Source organism: Lycorma delicatula, chromosome 3 (genome assembly GCF_047948215.1).
Source record: "Lycorma delicatula isolate Av1 chromosome 3, ASM4794821v1, whole genome shotgun sequence".
In the NCBI taxonomy this organism is placed as follows: domain Eukaryota; kingdom Metazoa; phylum Arthropoda; class Insecta; order Hemiptera; family Fulgoridae; genus Lycorma; species Lycorma delicatula.
Window position 1 is genome coordinate 184640395 of NC_134457.1, and position 14500 is coordinate 184654894.

The 14500-nt window shown below is 31.7% G+C and overlaps 1 protein-coding gene across 1 annotated transcript; it reads left to right on the forward strand.

Moving 5' to 3' along the window:
* The first annotated feature begins 3744 nt into the window (after window positions 1–3744).
* LOC142322268 (lipid storage droplets surface-binding protein 2-like) lies at window positions 3745–12262 on the forward strand. The gene is made up of 4 exons (XM_075361168.1): window positions 3745–3908; window positions 4653–4959; window positions 10485–10749; window positions 11588–12262. Coding segments are annotated over exons 1-4 (816 nt in total). The 5' UTR covers window positions 3745–3906; the 3' UTR covers window positions 11830–12262.
* The last annotated feature ends 2238 nt before the right edge of the window (window positions 12263–14500 follow it).

Genomic DNA, 14500 nt, shown 5'->3' on the forward strand with positions numbered 1-14500 from the left:
CGGCCGCTATTACCACTAACGCATCTACTGAAATCGTCCAATACGCACGAGTAATTATAATCAGAATTAATCTTTGTATCTTGTTCAGAATGGGTTATGGTCCAACCACACCCCAAAATACTTGGCGGTCTCCCGTGATTGGGCCATCGCTCCCTCCACATAATCGGGAAGGACACCAGTTGCCGCCTTCCCGCCATTAGGACAAACAGAGATTTATCGCAGGACAGATTGAGCCCACCCCGGCCATTCGCTCGCCGACCTCGCGATAGCGGCACGCGTTACCTCCTCTTCAATCTTTGCCGCCACCACCACCACGGCTAAATCATCAGCGTAGGCGATAGAGATGACATCTTGTGCGTATCGCAACCAGAGGACCCCATGAACACGATATTCATAGATGGGAACTAAAAACGGAGCCCTGGGGCACCCCACACGTGGATTGGAACCAGAGTTCAGTGACACCAAGCTTGTATACCAGCTTCCTACCAATATGATAGTCTTCAAGCATCCTTCTAAGATAGCCGCTCACACCCCATCCCCTCAGCGCCCGAAAGACGGACTCCCAGCTGAGGGAGAAAGTCATTGCGGATGTCGAGGAGTACCACCAATCCTGCGTGTCCTCCAAGTGGCTGCCGCTGCTGCATCCACAATCTTCATCACCACGTCGACTGCAGCGACCGTCGACCGCCCAGATCGAAAGCCATATTGCCTCATGTGCAGCCCTCCATCCATCGTAATCTTCTCACAAAGCCTGGCATCGAACATTCTCTCAAAAAACTTCGTGAGATTATTAATAAGGCAAATAGACCTATACATAGTAGGCGCCTCTACCGTACAGGTTTCTTCACCAAGACCAACCTCGACCACTTCAAATCTTCCGAGAAATAAAAACCACGGCGCGCATATTATTAAATATTTGGAGGATCTCCGCCGGTGTCTCCTCCACTAAGATGCGGACTACTTTAACCGGTATGCTATCCGGGCCAGGACTCTTGTGTAGTCTCATCCGTCTACTGGCCCGGACTATCAACTCGATTCGAAAGGGCGGAATGTCAACCACAATCTCTTCCCGCAGGAGGTTTTTGTGTGTGCGTACGCCGACCTCAGTGAAGTTATCTTGATGTCCTCTCTGAGTCTCCAACTACTTGCTTCACCACACACCGTATCTCCTGTTTAGGAGACTCTTGTACTATGTCCTGAATATGGATCACTGACCTTCTACCTCCCATCGATTTGTAAGTAGATCGACCTCCCATCGATTGAATATCAGTCACCTTACTACACAGAGCCCCTCTCAACTCCTCTGTCTTCTGCAACCCTTTAATCCGGACGCAGAGCTCATCCGCAGTCCCCTTCCGATGAGAGAACCTCATCAGCCTCTTCCTTCAATATAGCTGGCCACTTTCACTGTTCTCAGCAGTTCAGCGTACGTCTTACCAGCCGCCTTTACCACGATTGTGCGGCTGTCAGCCACCACCACCAGGGTCGACCTCTTAATCTCCGGTACTTTAACCTCAAACAGCAGCACTCCGCTGGGGCGGGAGAAGAATGCTGACTGGGCCCCTGCTCTCCCGAAGACGTACAAGGCCATCGCAACCCGTAGGGGGAAGACACCCCTCGTGACGTTACTGGTCGCCACACCACCCCATCCGTTTTTAGCCCTGAGGAGCTTTACTGGAGATCGTCTTTAGACCCTCTAACTGATTACATCAGAAAGTACCTGGCGGTTACTTTCAAATATTTTGCTTCTGGCAGACTTGCGTCCGCTCACTAGCAGTGATGCATCAACGACTGAACCTGATTCCACATCAACAGCTGCAGCGAGACATGAACTACGAATCGACTTGGGTAAACCAATGCCTTGCACGAGTTGCCCATATTCATCAACTTTGAGTGGAAAAATCATGAGATGACCCATCTCCCATCATTCCCTCTCCACTCACAGGAGCCAAATGACAACCCTTATCAGATTCAGAGTCCTCAAGATCACACATCATAACAATCCATATACAAAAATTTCAAAGTCTAAAAGTAAACAAACAAAAAGCACCAGAAAGGATAAGCCAAATCCAACCCAGAACCCCTAACACACCTGAAGATGTAAAAAAATTTCATTATATAATGAAAAATTGTCCACATCCCACCGTTACAATGGTGAATGGGCCTTAGCAATAGAGAACTTAGATAAAAAAAAGGGTAATCTAAACTAGAAAACTCAATGAAACAATAAAAAACAAAACAAGAATACAACAAAATGGAAAACGAAGTAACAAGAACAAGAACTTAACGAATAAATAAACAGTAAATGTGATGCAAGTTGCAGGTTAAGCATGTCTGTATGCGTTAGACATTATATATCAGGTTCTATTTTACATGTTTTTGAACCGATATGTAATTAATTCAACTTTCAACTGTTGATGTATCACAAGTTTTTGAAGTTCAGGAAGATAGTTTACCCTCTAGACAAAATTTCTACCATATTCAACTTTATTATAAAATGTTTCTGTAGTGACAGATTTTCTACCTTACAAGGTTCTTACCAATCAGATTATTTCCCTATAATAGCCGAGGTTGAAGTACTAATTATTACTATTTTAAATTAAAATTACTTACTATTCTTATGGATAAAAGTATTTTCTAACTTCTTCGAACATAATATGTAGATAACAAACATTATTACACTTCTCTTCAAATTATAAAATCAAAATCGTGATAATAATTTTTAAAGCATATTTTCTGATTGTGCTTTGAGACATTTGTCAATACATTTAAATTCAATTTTAGTAGTGGCTGGTTGCTTGGGATATAAAATTTAATGCAAATAAATAATAAATTATTTTTACTTTGCAGATCATAGACTGTCAGACTATGATTATTAACATTTTACTGATCAAAGTTACTAGCAAAGTACATTAATTATTTAATAATCATACATAACCAGTATGTCATCTGGGGTAACATCACATAATACAAACATGAATGTTCTTGAACCTAAGTTTTCTCAGATTATACAGTTTGATGGGACAAAATTCATCACTCTCTGTACATTAAAAGTGCAGGTGGCTAATCAGGAAAATTGGACTTATGGCAGTCCAACTCTTATTACTTCATAATAAATATAATTCAGAGATCATTCTTTATGAACCACGGATGACGGTATATTATGTGGCAAATCATGTAATGTCAATAATGCCTACTGTTATGTTCCTACCATCTACCTGTACAAAGACATCTGAAATGAAAATAAGGCCTATTTCTACTTCCAAAATATAATTAACAGGAAACCAACAAACAATGAAAATGTTTAAGCCATTTATACAGTTTACAAATACTTCTTACAAAGCTACATCACACCATCCTATTTATTAATTGTCCCATAAGTAAACATTTCCATGTTCAGTTGTCCATTCAGATTCATTTCATGTTATTTCAGTAGTTCATAAATCATTTATCTATTCTATTTAATATGTACTTTTACAGTAATATAAAAAAAAGAATTTTGAGTTTTTGTCAATGATTCATACAGATATATCGAAGAGACAACTGATGATATATATTTCCACACAATTGCAATAATAAAATGAGAATAAAATAACCTTCAAGAATAATTTCATACAGTGAATTTAAAAATAGAAAATATAGGGCTACGTTTGATTTTCGCGCTAGCCTGATTCAGTCTCCTGACTAGATATTGTGCAATAACTGTATTAGTCGTGAATCATGCGTTAGAAGTAACCTTTAGACCGATGTTTATCATTTTTAGTGACGTGCATGTTTAGTGGCAGGAAATTGACCAGTAGGCCTTGATTTAATTCATTTAGTCAGTATATCGCTGAGTTGCTTATTTGTAAACTTGTGCATCTTATTGATTGTTAATTGTTATCATTGTTGGTCGTAAGATTAAAAATGTAAGTTTAATTGCTTCTGGTATGTTTTTATCGTTAAGTACTGAATTGCTGTTCGTGTACAAACAAAAGCCTATTCCATAATAATAACATTTTTGAAGTTTCTTTTTACTGCAGGAAACTTGAGAACAAAAATGTCGCTGTCTACTTTATCTTGCGTCTAATCAATTTTTTCTATGCATTTAATTACATTAATAGTCAAATACTGAATTTAATTATAACTGGGCGGTGTCATGCTCAAAACAAACCACGAGTATATCTTAAAATTAGCCGTCCCATTTTGCCTTTGGATATTTGAGTTTTAAGTCGAAATGATAAACTCGTGACTTTATTAAGGATTATAGAGGGAATACAATTTGTAGGTTATTTTCAACATTATTGTTACATTCGATTGCCAATCTATAAAATATTTTAATTGTACTAGGCTGTAGGATACATTTATAATCTACAGATTGGCTTCAAGATCTAAAATTATATTTTTAAAAAAATATTTCCTAATAGACAAAATGTTTTACATAATGATTCGTCCTAAATGTAATAACTGATACATTAAATTGCTTTTAGTGACAAAAGAAATAGTATTTCTGTAAGGTATATTAAGGTGATACTGCAATCCATGTTTATCATTTTTGAGGCAAGGTTAGTCATTCATTAGTTCGTGTTTATTGACTAACATTTTTGAGGGTAAATAAATAAAACAAGTTCTTATATTTTGTAGTATTATTTAAATAAAATTTAAAATTTCAGGAAAATTGAAGAGGTGAAAACTGTATCAATTCCACACATGGAAGTTGTTGATAAATTATGGAAGTTACCAATGATTGAGTATGCTTGGACCACTTCCTATGATATTTATGGAAGAGTTAAAGCAAGTCATGATATTTTGAACTGGACTTTCTCTACTGCTGAAGGAGCTATGCATAAAGCTATTGAACATGTTGCACCTGTTGCTATGAAGTTTGAACAGCCAATACATACTGTGGATGAGAAACTTTGCCAAGGGCTGGATAAATTAGAAGAAAAACTACCTCTTGTGAAACAACCACCATCTCAGGTTTGAAATAATATATTTTTCTCCTTCATCTTACTTGGTGCATAATTAAAATTGATTTAATATAGTTGTCAAGTTCTGTTGATGTCAGATAATATTTAAAAAAATATGAACAAGTAATTAAGTTGCAATTTTTAGTTTTACTGTTCATCCATTTAATTTTGATGCACCTTGTGTAATAAGTTTTATTTATTCGGATAGAAAATGAAGATAAATAATATAATACCAGTAAAACAATACATTATTCCTAATCCAATTAATAATTAAAAGAAATAACTTTAAATTTTGCGTACTAATAAAAAATTGTTTGATTGTAAACTTTTTGATTGCAAGAAAATTTCAATGTGGAGTTCTGAGTGTCTGGAAAGGTGTTACTATTATAAGGTTTGGTAACATAACTTATGTATCCTCCTGTGGACTCCCTTTATTGCGAGAAAAAAAATATTCTGCTTCTAAGGATGCATTAAAAACTGTGACATCATGGAGATTTGGGCCTCTTCCCCTTATTTTCTTAAGAATACTATGTTTTGTTAGTACAAAATTTATTAATAATAGGAATAAGTGGCAGTAGTGCAACATGAACCCCACCCAGGTGAAATTTTAGTACTGACATTAGCTTTAAGTAGGTTCATTTACTCACTAAAAATTAGCAGAATGGTAACTTCCAACAGGTTTTTTTAAAATACTACATAGTGATAAATATCTCAAGTAGCAGCTTTCAAGCCAATCTTGATATCGTGACCTTAATAGTGTAATTAGATGCTGTTATAGGTTATGTGTAATTCTACAATAAAGAGTAACTTATTGTCGGTCATATATTTTTCTCATTCTGATTTAGGAAAATGAAATGTTCCCAGACAACTGATAATAAAAGAATAATTTAAAGCATTGTATGCTGAGATATATTATAGTATACTATAAAAATTAATCAGCATAATAAAACAATGTGCAACAATTATATTTTGGCACCCACATGTACTTTATATAAAGCAAATTCACTGGTTGGTACTGCATTTTCAATTACATCTTTATTAGAATATCTATCTTTTCTAGAATTCAATTAAATGTAATCTACATTTATTTTCTCTGTAAAAAGAATTTAAATAATATTATATGCTATAATATGCATTTACAGTAAGTATTGTTTATAGTTACATCAGATATAGTGACCAAAACCTTGTGACCAGTAAGTATTTTTGGTACTTGCGTATTAACGCCACCGCATCTACAGCTTTATTTAAAAACAAAGTAGTCAATCGGATTTCGGTGGATAATGGGCCAATATAGAGTTTGACATTCAAAACAGTCTCTATTAATTTTAATAAATGGTTATTTACATTTATTTATTTTATAAATATATTTAACCAAACTTAACCTTGACTAATTAACAGGAGTGTTTTGATTATTTAAATAATAAATAATTGCAATAATTACTGAATTTATTATAAATCCGATTGACTACTTTGTTTTTAAGTAAAGCTGTAGCTGCGGTGGCGTTAATACATAAGTACCGTATTGTTTTTTTAGTGAAATGGGATGTAGTGACCAAAAACTTGTATTGGTTGTTTTTGTATCCTGTTAATAGATAAAACCAATATGTATATTGTTTACAATTACATCATTACATTGTAGTGACTTATTATGATTTATTTTTCCTATTGCAATTTAACATTTTATTATTGCTTATATGACAGATGGAAATGATTAATCAGTAACGTAATATATGTACATTGTAGCTACAAAAATATTTTGACCAAATGTCACAATTTCCAGTTTTCTTATATGTGTACTATAGTTTTTTGTTTTTTTTAATCTTCTTCCTGTACTAGATTATTGTAAACTCAAGCAGTCACACATTCAGTTATTAATCTTTTGCTGTGAGAATATCATATTGTGCAGGTATAGTATTTTATTTTGCTTGTCCTGTGTAATTCATGCAATAGTGATTTATGATTTTGCAAAAAACATTCACAATAGAGGAAAAGGCACACATTATGGGTGGTTATAAAATGGCAAAACTAATAAGGAGAATGCATCTTCCAGAGCTGTAATGAAAACAGTTTCTCAGTTTTACAGAACTTGCTAATGAAGAAACAAAGTATTTGTTTTGATTTAAAAAGGACCATCAAAATCTGTATTACAACATGAAATGTTTGAAACAAATCAAAACAACTGACTTTTTGGACAGTCATTTTTTCAATTTTTCTCTATAGTTTTTTACTCCACTGTGTATTTTTATTTATTATAGCGTATTTTTATTTTTTTATATTTTATTGTGAAAATAAATTATTATTTTTAATGATTACTATTATTGTATTATTACTGTATTACAATACCCATTTAGATAGCATATTAAAGTAAAACACTAAGCTACCTAAACATCAGTTATTGTGACTATCATTTATAATGACCTAAAATCATTGGTCCCTTGGACCGTTACTGTAAACAATATTTAGTGTAATTAAAAATATTAAAACAAATTATTCAAGTCCAGGTATACTGGTGATGAACTATCATGATTTATTGCTATAATTCAGTACATTGCAACATCATATTCTTGGATGTCAGAATTCACCTGTGTACTACAAACATTTTATAATATTTTTACAACTCTTCCAATCATTGTCTATGTACATGGTTTAGTTCTTGGCAATCCCAGTGTACATCTGTCCTAATTCCATATGAATTCTAAGCAATGAATAGATAGATTTAATTTGGAATAGTTGCACAAGGATGAATTTATTTACCATGTGGTTCATATTTTGTGAAATGTTGAATGAGCTCAGACACATTAAAAAAAAAACCACTATTTCTTTTGGAATTATTCACAATTCTGATTGTGTAAAAGTCTTCTTTTACTCTACATTTAAGGTGTGGATTTATAATGAATCTTTCAAACTATTTTATAAGTGTATATAACATTTTTTTCATGTGTGCTGCAGTCTTCTCAGTTATATTATTCTTCATGCAGCATTGTGGTGTAAATATCCCATTAGCCATATTGCTTTAGATAATATTGTGATTGAAATACTGAAATCATTTTAAGTTCTTAAATCAGCTTTCTGAATTTCAATTTTTTATTGGTACCAAAACCAGTTAAGATAGTGTTTTTAATTCTGTAAGAAACAGTAGGTTTTCAGTTTTTGGAGAAAATTTATTTTTTAAACAAAACTAATCTGCATAAATGATATTATCTCTTTTTAAATATTACTTTTGTATGCAACTAATAAAGTATAAAGAGTTATATGGAGGAAATGAATTAGAAAATGGTGTTATAGAGGAAGAAGAGGAAGTTGAGGAGGATGAAATGGGAGAAACAATACTGAGATCTGAATTTAAGAGAGCATTAAAAGATTTAAATGGCAGAAAGGCTCCTAGAATAGACAGAATACCTGTAGAATTACTGCGCAGTGCAGGTGAGGAAGCGATTGATAGATTATACAAACTGGTGTGTAATATTTATGGAAAAGAGGAATTTCCGTCAGACTTCAAAAAAAGTGTTATAGTAATGATACCAAAGAAAGCAGGGGCAGATAAATGTGAAGAATACAGAACAATTAGTTTAACTAGTCATGCATCAAAAATCTTAACTAGAATTCTATACAGAAGAATTGAGAGGAGAGTGGAGGAAGTGTTAGGAGAAGACCAATTTGGTTTCAGGAAAAGTATAGGGACAAGGGAAGCAATTTTAGGCCTCAGATAATAGTAGAAGGAAGATTAAAGAAAAACAAACCAACATACTTGGCGTTTATAGACAAAGAAAAGGCATTTGATAACGTAGACCGGAATAAAATGTTAAGCATTTAAAAAAAAAAGGGTTCAAATACAGAGATAGAAGAACAATTTCTAACATGTACAGGAACCAAACAGCAACAGTAACAATTGAAGAACATAAGAAAGAAGCCGTAATAAGAAAGGGAGTCCGACAAGGATGTTCCCTATCTCCGTTACTTTTTAATCTTTACATGGAACTAGCAGTTAATGATGTTAAAGAACAATTTAGATTCGGAGTAACAGTACAAGGTGAAAAGATAAAGATGCTACGATTTGGTGATGATATAGTAATTCTAGCCGAGAGTAAAAAGGATTTAGAAGAAACAATGAACGGCATAGATGAAGTCCTACGCAAGAACTATCGCATGAAAATAAACAAGAACAAAACAAAAGTAATGAAATGTAGTAGAAATAACAAAGATGGACCACTGAATGTGAAAATAGTAGGAGAAAAGATTATGGAGGTAGAAGAATTTTGTTATTTGGGAAGTAGAATTACTAAAGATGGACGAAGCAGGAGCGATATAAAATGCCGAATAGCACAAGTTAAACGAGCCTTCAGTAAGAAATATAATTTGTTTACATCAAAAATTAATTTAAGTGTCAGGAAAAGATTTTTGAAAGTGTATGTGGAGTGTCGCTTTTTATGGAAGTGAAACTTGGAAAATCGGAGTATCTGAGAAGAAAAGATTAGAAGCTTTTGAAATGCGGTGCTATAGGAGAATGTTAAAATCAGATGGGTGGATAAAGCGCAAGAGGTATTGCGGCAAATAGATGAAGAAAGAAGCTTTTGGAAAAATATAGTTAAAAGAAGAGACAGACTTATAGGCCACATACTAAGGCATCATGGAATAGTCGCTTTAAATATCGGAAAAATTGTGTAGACAGGCCACGTTTGGAATATGTAAAACAAATTGTTAGGGATGTAGGATGTAGAGGGTATACTGGAATAAAACGACTAGCACTAGATAGGGAATCTTGGAGAGCTGCATCAAATCAGTCAAATGACTGAAGACAAAAAAAATGCAACTAATAATCATTTTCACCAATAAGACATTACAACCAATCTCTACTTTTCTTTATTTCCTTGAATTATAATTAATAAAGGAATTGAGATAAAAATAAGATTTTTCTTGTTTATCATACCACCAATTTTTTTCCACATTTTTTTATGCTTTTTTTCCACTTTGTCAAAAAAAAAACTTATTACAGTTATTAAACAAGAAACATGTCTGTTAGCTAGCATAGTTTATGTGTTTGTTTAAATATATTGACTCCCTGTACTAATGAGTTGTACATATATCAAACATAACCTATGCTTGCTTCACTCGCTAACCTAGTCTAATTAATATTAAATATGCACAGTGTACGCTATTTAATGTTAAATTATATGAGGTTAGTGAGTGTAGGTTATGCTGATATACGTACAGTTTGTCAGTACATGGAGTCAACTTAATCTAAAGTGTTTTGTATTTATATTTTTCATTAAAACAATATCCCAAATAAATATTATTCATTTTCTCATGAAATCTGAAGAACTTGCAGTATAAAAAAAAGTGGCGGTGCGATAACAATTAACGTTTAATTATTTTTGGGTTCTAGTTGTTCATACCAACAAAAAATTCATTATTTATTTTTTGGTTGAAAAAATTATCAGAAGCTTTGAAGCTTGTACGTGTATTTTTACCATTTTAATTGCAGTATTCAAATTATATAATGTTTTGTTTTAATATGAAAATAAATATTTGTTTCAGGTTTATGAAAATGCAAAAAATTATGTTAGCTCATCAATCCAGCCTGCTGTGCAAACTGTCCAAGAAAGTTTCATTTTTAAAGAAGTGAAAAAATTTAATGTGAAATCTCTTAAAGAGTTAACATGGTCTAAGGCAAATGATATTATTTCATCACCCTATGGTCATGTAGCATTATCAGGAGTTGATTTTACTACTTTGACTGCAGATCGCTACTTAGATTATTATATGCCTGCTGACAAAGATGATGAAACAGAAATTCAACATGGTAAGTTCATTTTAATTTGCAGTGCGACATAAAAGTTCATGAGTTTAAGAAAGTTGGTTGGTTTCCTGTAGGTTATGAGAGACTTGTTCTTATGTTTCTTAAATTTTTTACAACAAATTTTTAATAGCAAGGGTGCCTTCAAAATACATGTCTAGTAGCTTCTTCTGAAAAATAACTTCCTCCTGCTATCCCCTATATAACAGTATGTAGTTTAATTAGGATCAGTTCAGTTTGTGAATTAGCATCTCTTTCAGATTCTTTTAATGATTTGCACAAAATATTTTTTTTTTTTTTATTGTCGAGCCAACAATTGCATTAAAATATATACTAAAAACAAGCAGGAATTAAACCAATTGAGTTCCAGTGATCCAGTGCTGCCCAATTATGAATATAAATGATTCATTCAATTTCATATCTATATAATTTCTTAAAATAATATAAAATGTTAGCTTGAAAAATTGTCTATGCTTAACCTTCAGGAGGTTCTCTTGATGGTTTATTCATCTCCACCAACTTTTTATTTCTCTGGAACCATGTATAGGATTACTGCTAATCACTAAAGGCATAAAATCTTCTGGAAAAGTAAGATAAACTAACATGCAATGAAAGGTTCAGTAGTTTATCTTATTTGAAATTGGTTGTTGATATTCATTTTGGTGTTCAAAATAATCTAGATAGATTGTTTTTCTATTCTAAAATCATTTTACTGTCTGTTTATAAATAAAAGCTAGTTTAATTTAGATTGTAACTGTAACCTTGGAAAAACTATTAGATCGTAGTATTAGTGCAGTTCATCTGTTTGTAATTAGTGTAAATATTAATTTTCTTTTTTTTTCAGTTCATTCAGTTCATGAATGTGACGATAAAGTAATGCACGCTGTGCATACAGTAGGAGTTCTGTCAAATAAAGTTAGTCGCCGTCTTTACTATACAGTTAGTCATCGTATTGGACAAATTAACAAGCAAAACATTAATGAATATCTTAGTTCGTTAGCACTTGTTGTTCAGTTGACAAATTTCCTTAATTCTGTTAATAGGAGTGTTGAAGAAACAACTTCACCTAAAGATGAAAATCAGTAGTTTTATATGACTACTGTACACATACAGTCATTACATGCTGTATTATTAGTGAAATATGGTGACAGTTAATGATATGTGGTAAAATTTTGTGTTTACTTATTTTTTATTGCTAACAGTTTTATTAAAGTGATTGTGTATGTTTAAAGGATATTTTTGTATTTTTCATTATACTAAGATATAATTATAAACATTAAAAATAATAAAATGTATAAAACATTATCACTACAAATTATGGAATACTTATTAATACTGATTAGAAACAAATATTTTTATTTACTGTTATGTTGAAATCTGTAAAAGAATATGAGAAAGTATGAGATTACATTCCTTCATTATAAATACCATATTAATATAATGTTTCCTTAATAATAAGTATATTTTATATATAATTATTTTTTGTAGTTTTTGTAAATAAATATACATTTCTATTAAAGTTTATTGTTTATTGATGGTACAAAACAAGTTCCTCTGGTGTATGTGATCCTTAAAGTGTAAGGCATGTTGCTTTAACAAAGTGTCATCGTGTAAGAAGAAGCGTTATGTTTTTTATTTAAAATTAATCTTTCACATCTCCACATAAAGTGCATTATTTTATTTGTATACTCCACACATCATTCTTCATTTACATCAATCTCATTTATTTCATGAAACTTGCTTAGCTGGTACTGGTAAAACATTTTTTTACAACAGCTGAAACTAGGAGCTGTTTGTCACAGCAGTAAATCAGCATTTTAGATGTACACTAGAATACTGCGACACCCTAACTAATTATTGGTTAAAACTGTTTTTTACCAGCTGTGTCAAATTAAAGTTTTTTGAACAAGTAGTGAAAGAAAAAAATTCTAAACACATTTAGTGCAGCACAAGGATGACTTGTTAATGTGTCAACTGTCATGGTGAACTATCTTCACAGTTTTAACTATATATAGTAGTTTATGATTGAAGCTGTTCATTATTTTTTGCCTGAGATATAGTAAATTTGCATAATGTGAAGTTTGTCTGTTGGGTAGAGCAGTGGAGATTTCTAGTAATTAAGGTCAGTATTATATTGGGAAACTTCTTTTGTATAGGAAAAAGCTAACAAGTGTTTCTTACACCATTCGATTAGCAAGGTCAATAATATTTCATATTATAACTATATTGCTCTATTTTATTTTATATTAACTAAATAAAGAAATTCAGAAACCACAAGACAAAATTGGCACATTGAAAAAACAATTTCCTTAATGTTATTTAATTATTATGTTAGTCAGTTTATTATTATTATGTTAACCCAGTTTATTAACAGCTCTTATACATGTAAGAATTTAATGATTACGTTTAAATAGTGAATAAATAAGCTGTATAATTTGAATGCGAGTCATCTATTTTAAAAATGCTCTGAGGGTTTATTGTTAATTAAAACTGTAGGTAAGTAAAATCTTTAGATGACTACCCAAATTGTTTAGGCATTTTAATACACGGTAAAAAAATTTGCAAAATTGTATATTCTGAATTTCATTTCCCATCACACAGATAAAAAGCAAATAATATATATTTGTAATGTGATCTAGTACGTTATATGTTTTAGAAACATATTAAATAAACTGGAAAATCTGAAATTAACTTCAGTAAATGAATTTCAATGTTTGAAAAAGTTGACCAAATTCCATTTTATGAGAAAAAAAAGTTGGATGAAAGAAATAATACATCACGCAAAAGGGTAGACCAATTTACCTTGAACTAGTGTGCTACTGTAACAAAATAAACACATTCTGCAGCTCCTTACTGGCAATCAGTGCACTAAACTGACAATTTTTAAAAAAATATCTGTATACTTTTGTTATTTAATCACTTTTCATCAAATTATAAGCTCCAGTGACAGAGAAATTTAAATATTATATTGAACATTTTAATTACAATTTTTTTTTAAAAGGATTAATTGCAAGTACTTGTTGGTAAAAGCCACAAGGAAATTTCAGGTGAGTTTATAAAAGGATTGCCCTATTTTTTGTTTATATAATTATTTAGCTCTTTTCATCCCTAATAAATTGCATAATTTCTTAACTGTTTTGAAGAATTTACTTTTTCTGATATTTAAAAGTGAATAATACACCCAACCCAAAATTTGTGTTTTAACATGTTTATCTTACAGTGTTAAAAATTGTTACATGTTTAAAATTGTGTTACCACGTAAAGATTTTACGTAAATTTGTAAATATTTTTTTTATAAAAAAATCATTTTGATGAACTACTAGTTCATCCTATTTAGACTATTTAGAATAGCTTCTGTATTTTTACTTTTAAACAATATGCATACATGCTTAATAAGAAAAAAATAATTATTCAGTTGACACTATACAGGCAGACATCTGTTGCTTACTACAGAGCTTAAAATCTTAAGTATGCATTGTGTGTTGTATTTACTGAGCTATTAGTGTTTTCTATATTTTCATCAATTCTTTACAATAAAAAAGTGATTTCTCATTTTTATTTGCTACAACATGGCTTCTGCAAAAGTTTGTGGAAATCCAGACAATTTTATTATGTCTGGTAAATTTACGTCTAAATTTCAAAGAAAGACTATATCTGAATTGATTGTCTACTCGGCGATAAAGATAAAATCTGGGCACCGCATGTTATTTGCATATCGTGCTCAGTAATTCTATCTGAATTGAAGGGGAAACAACAA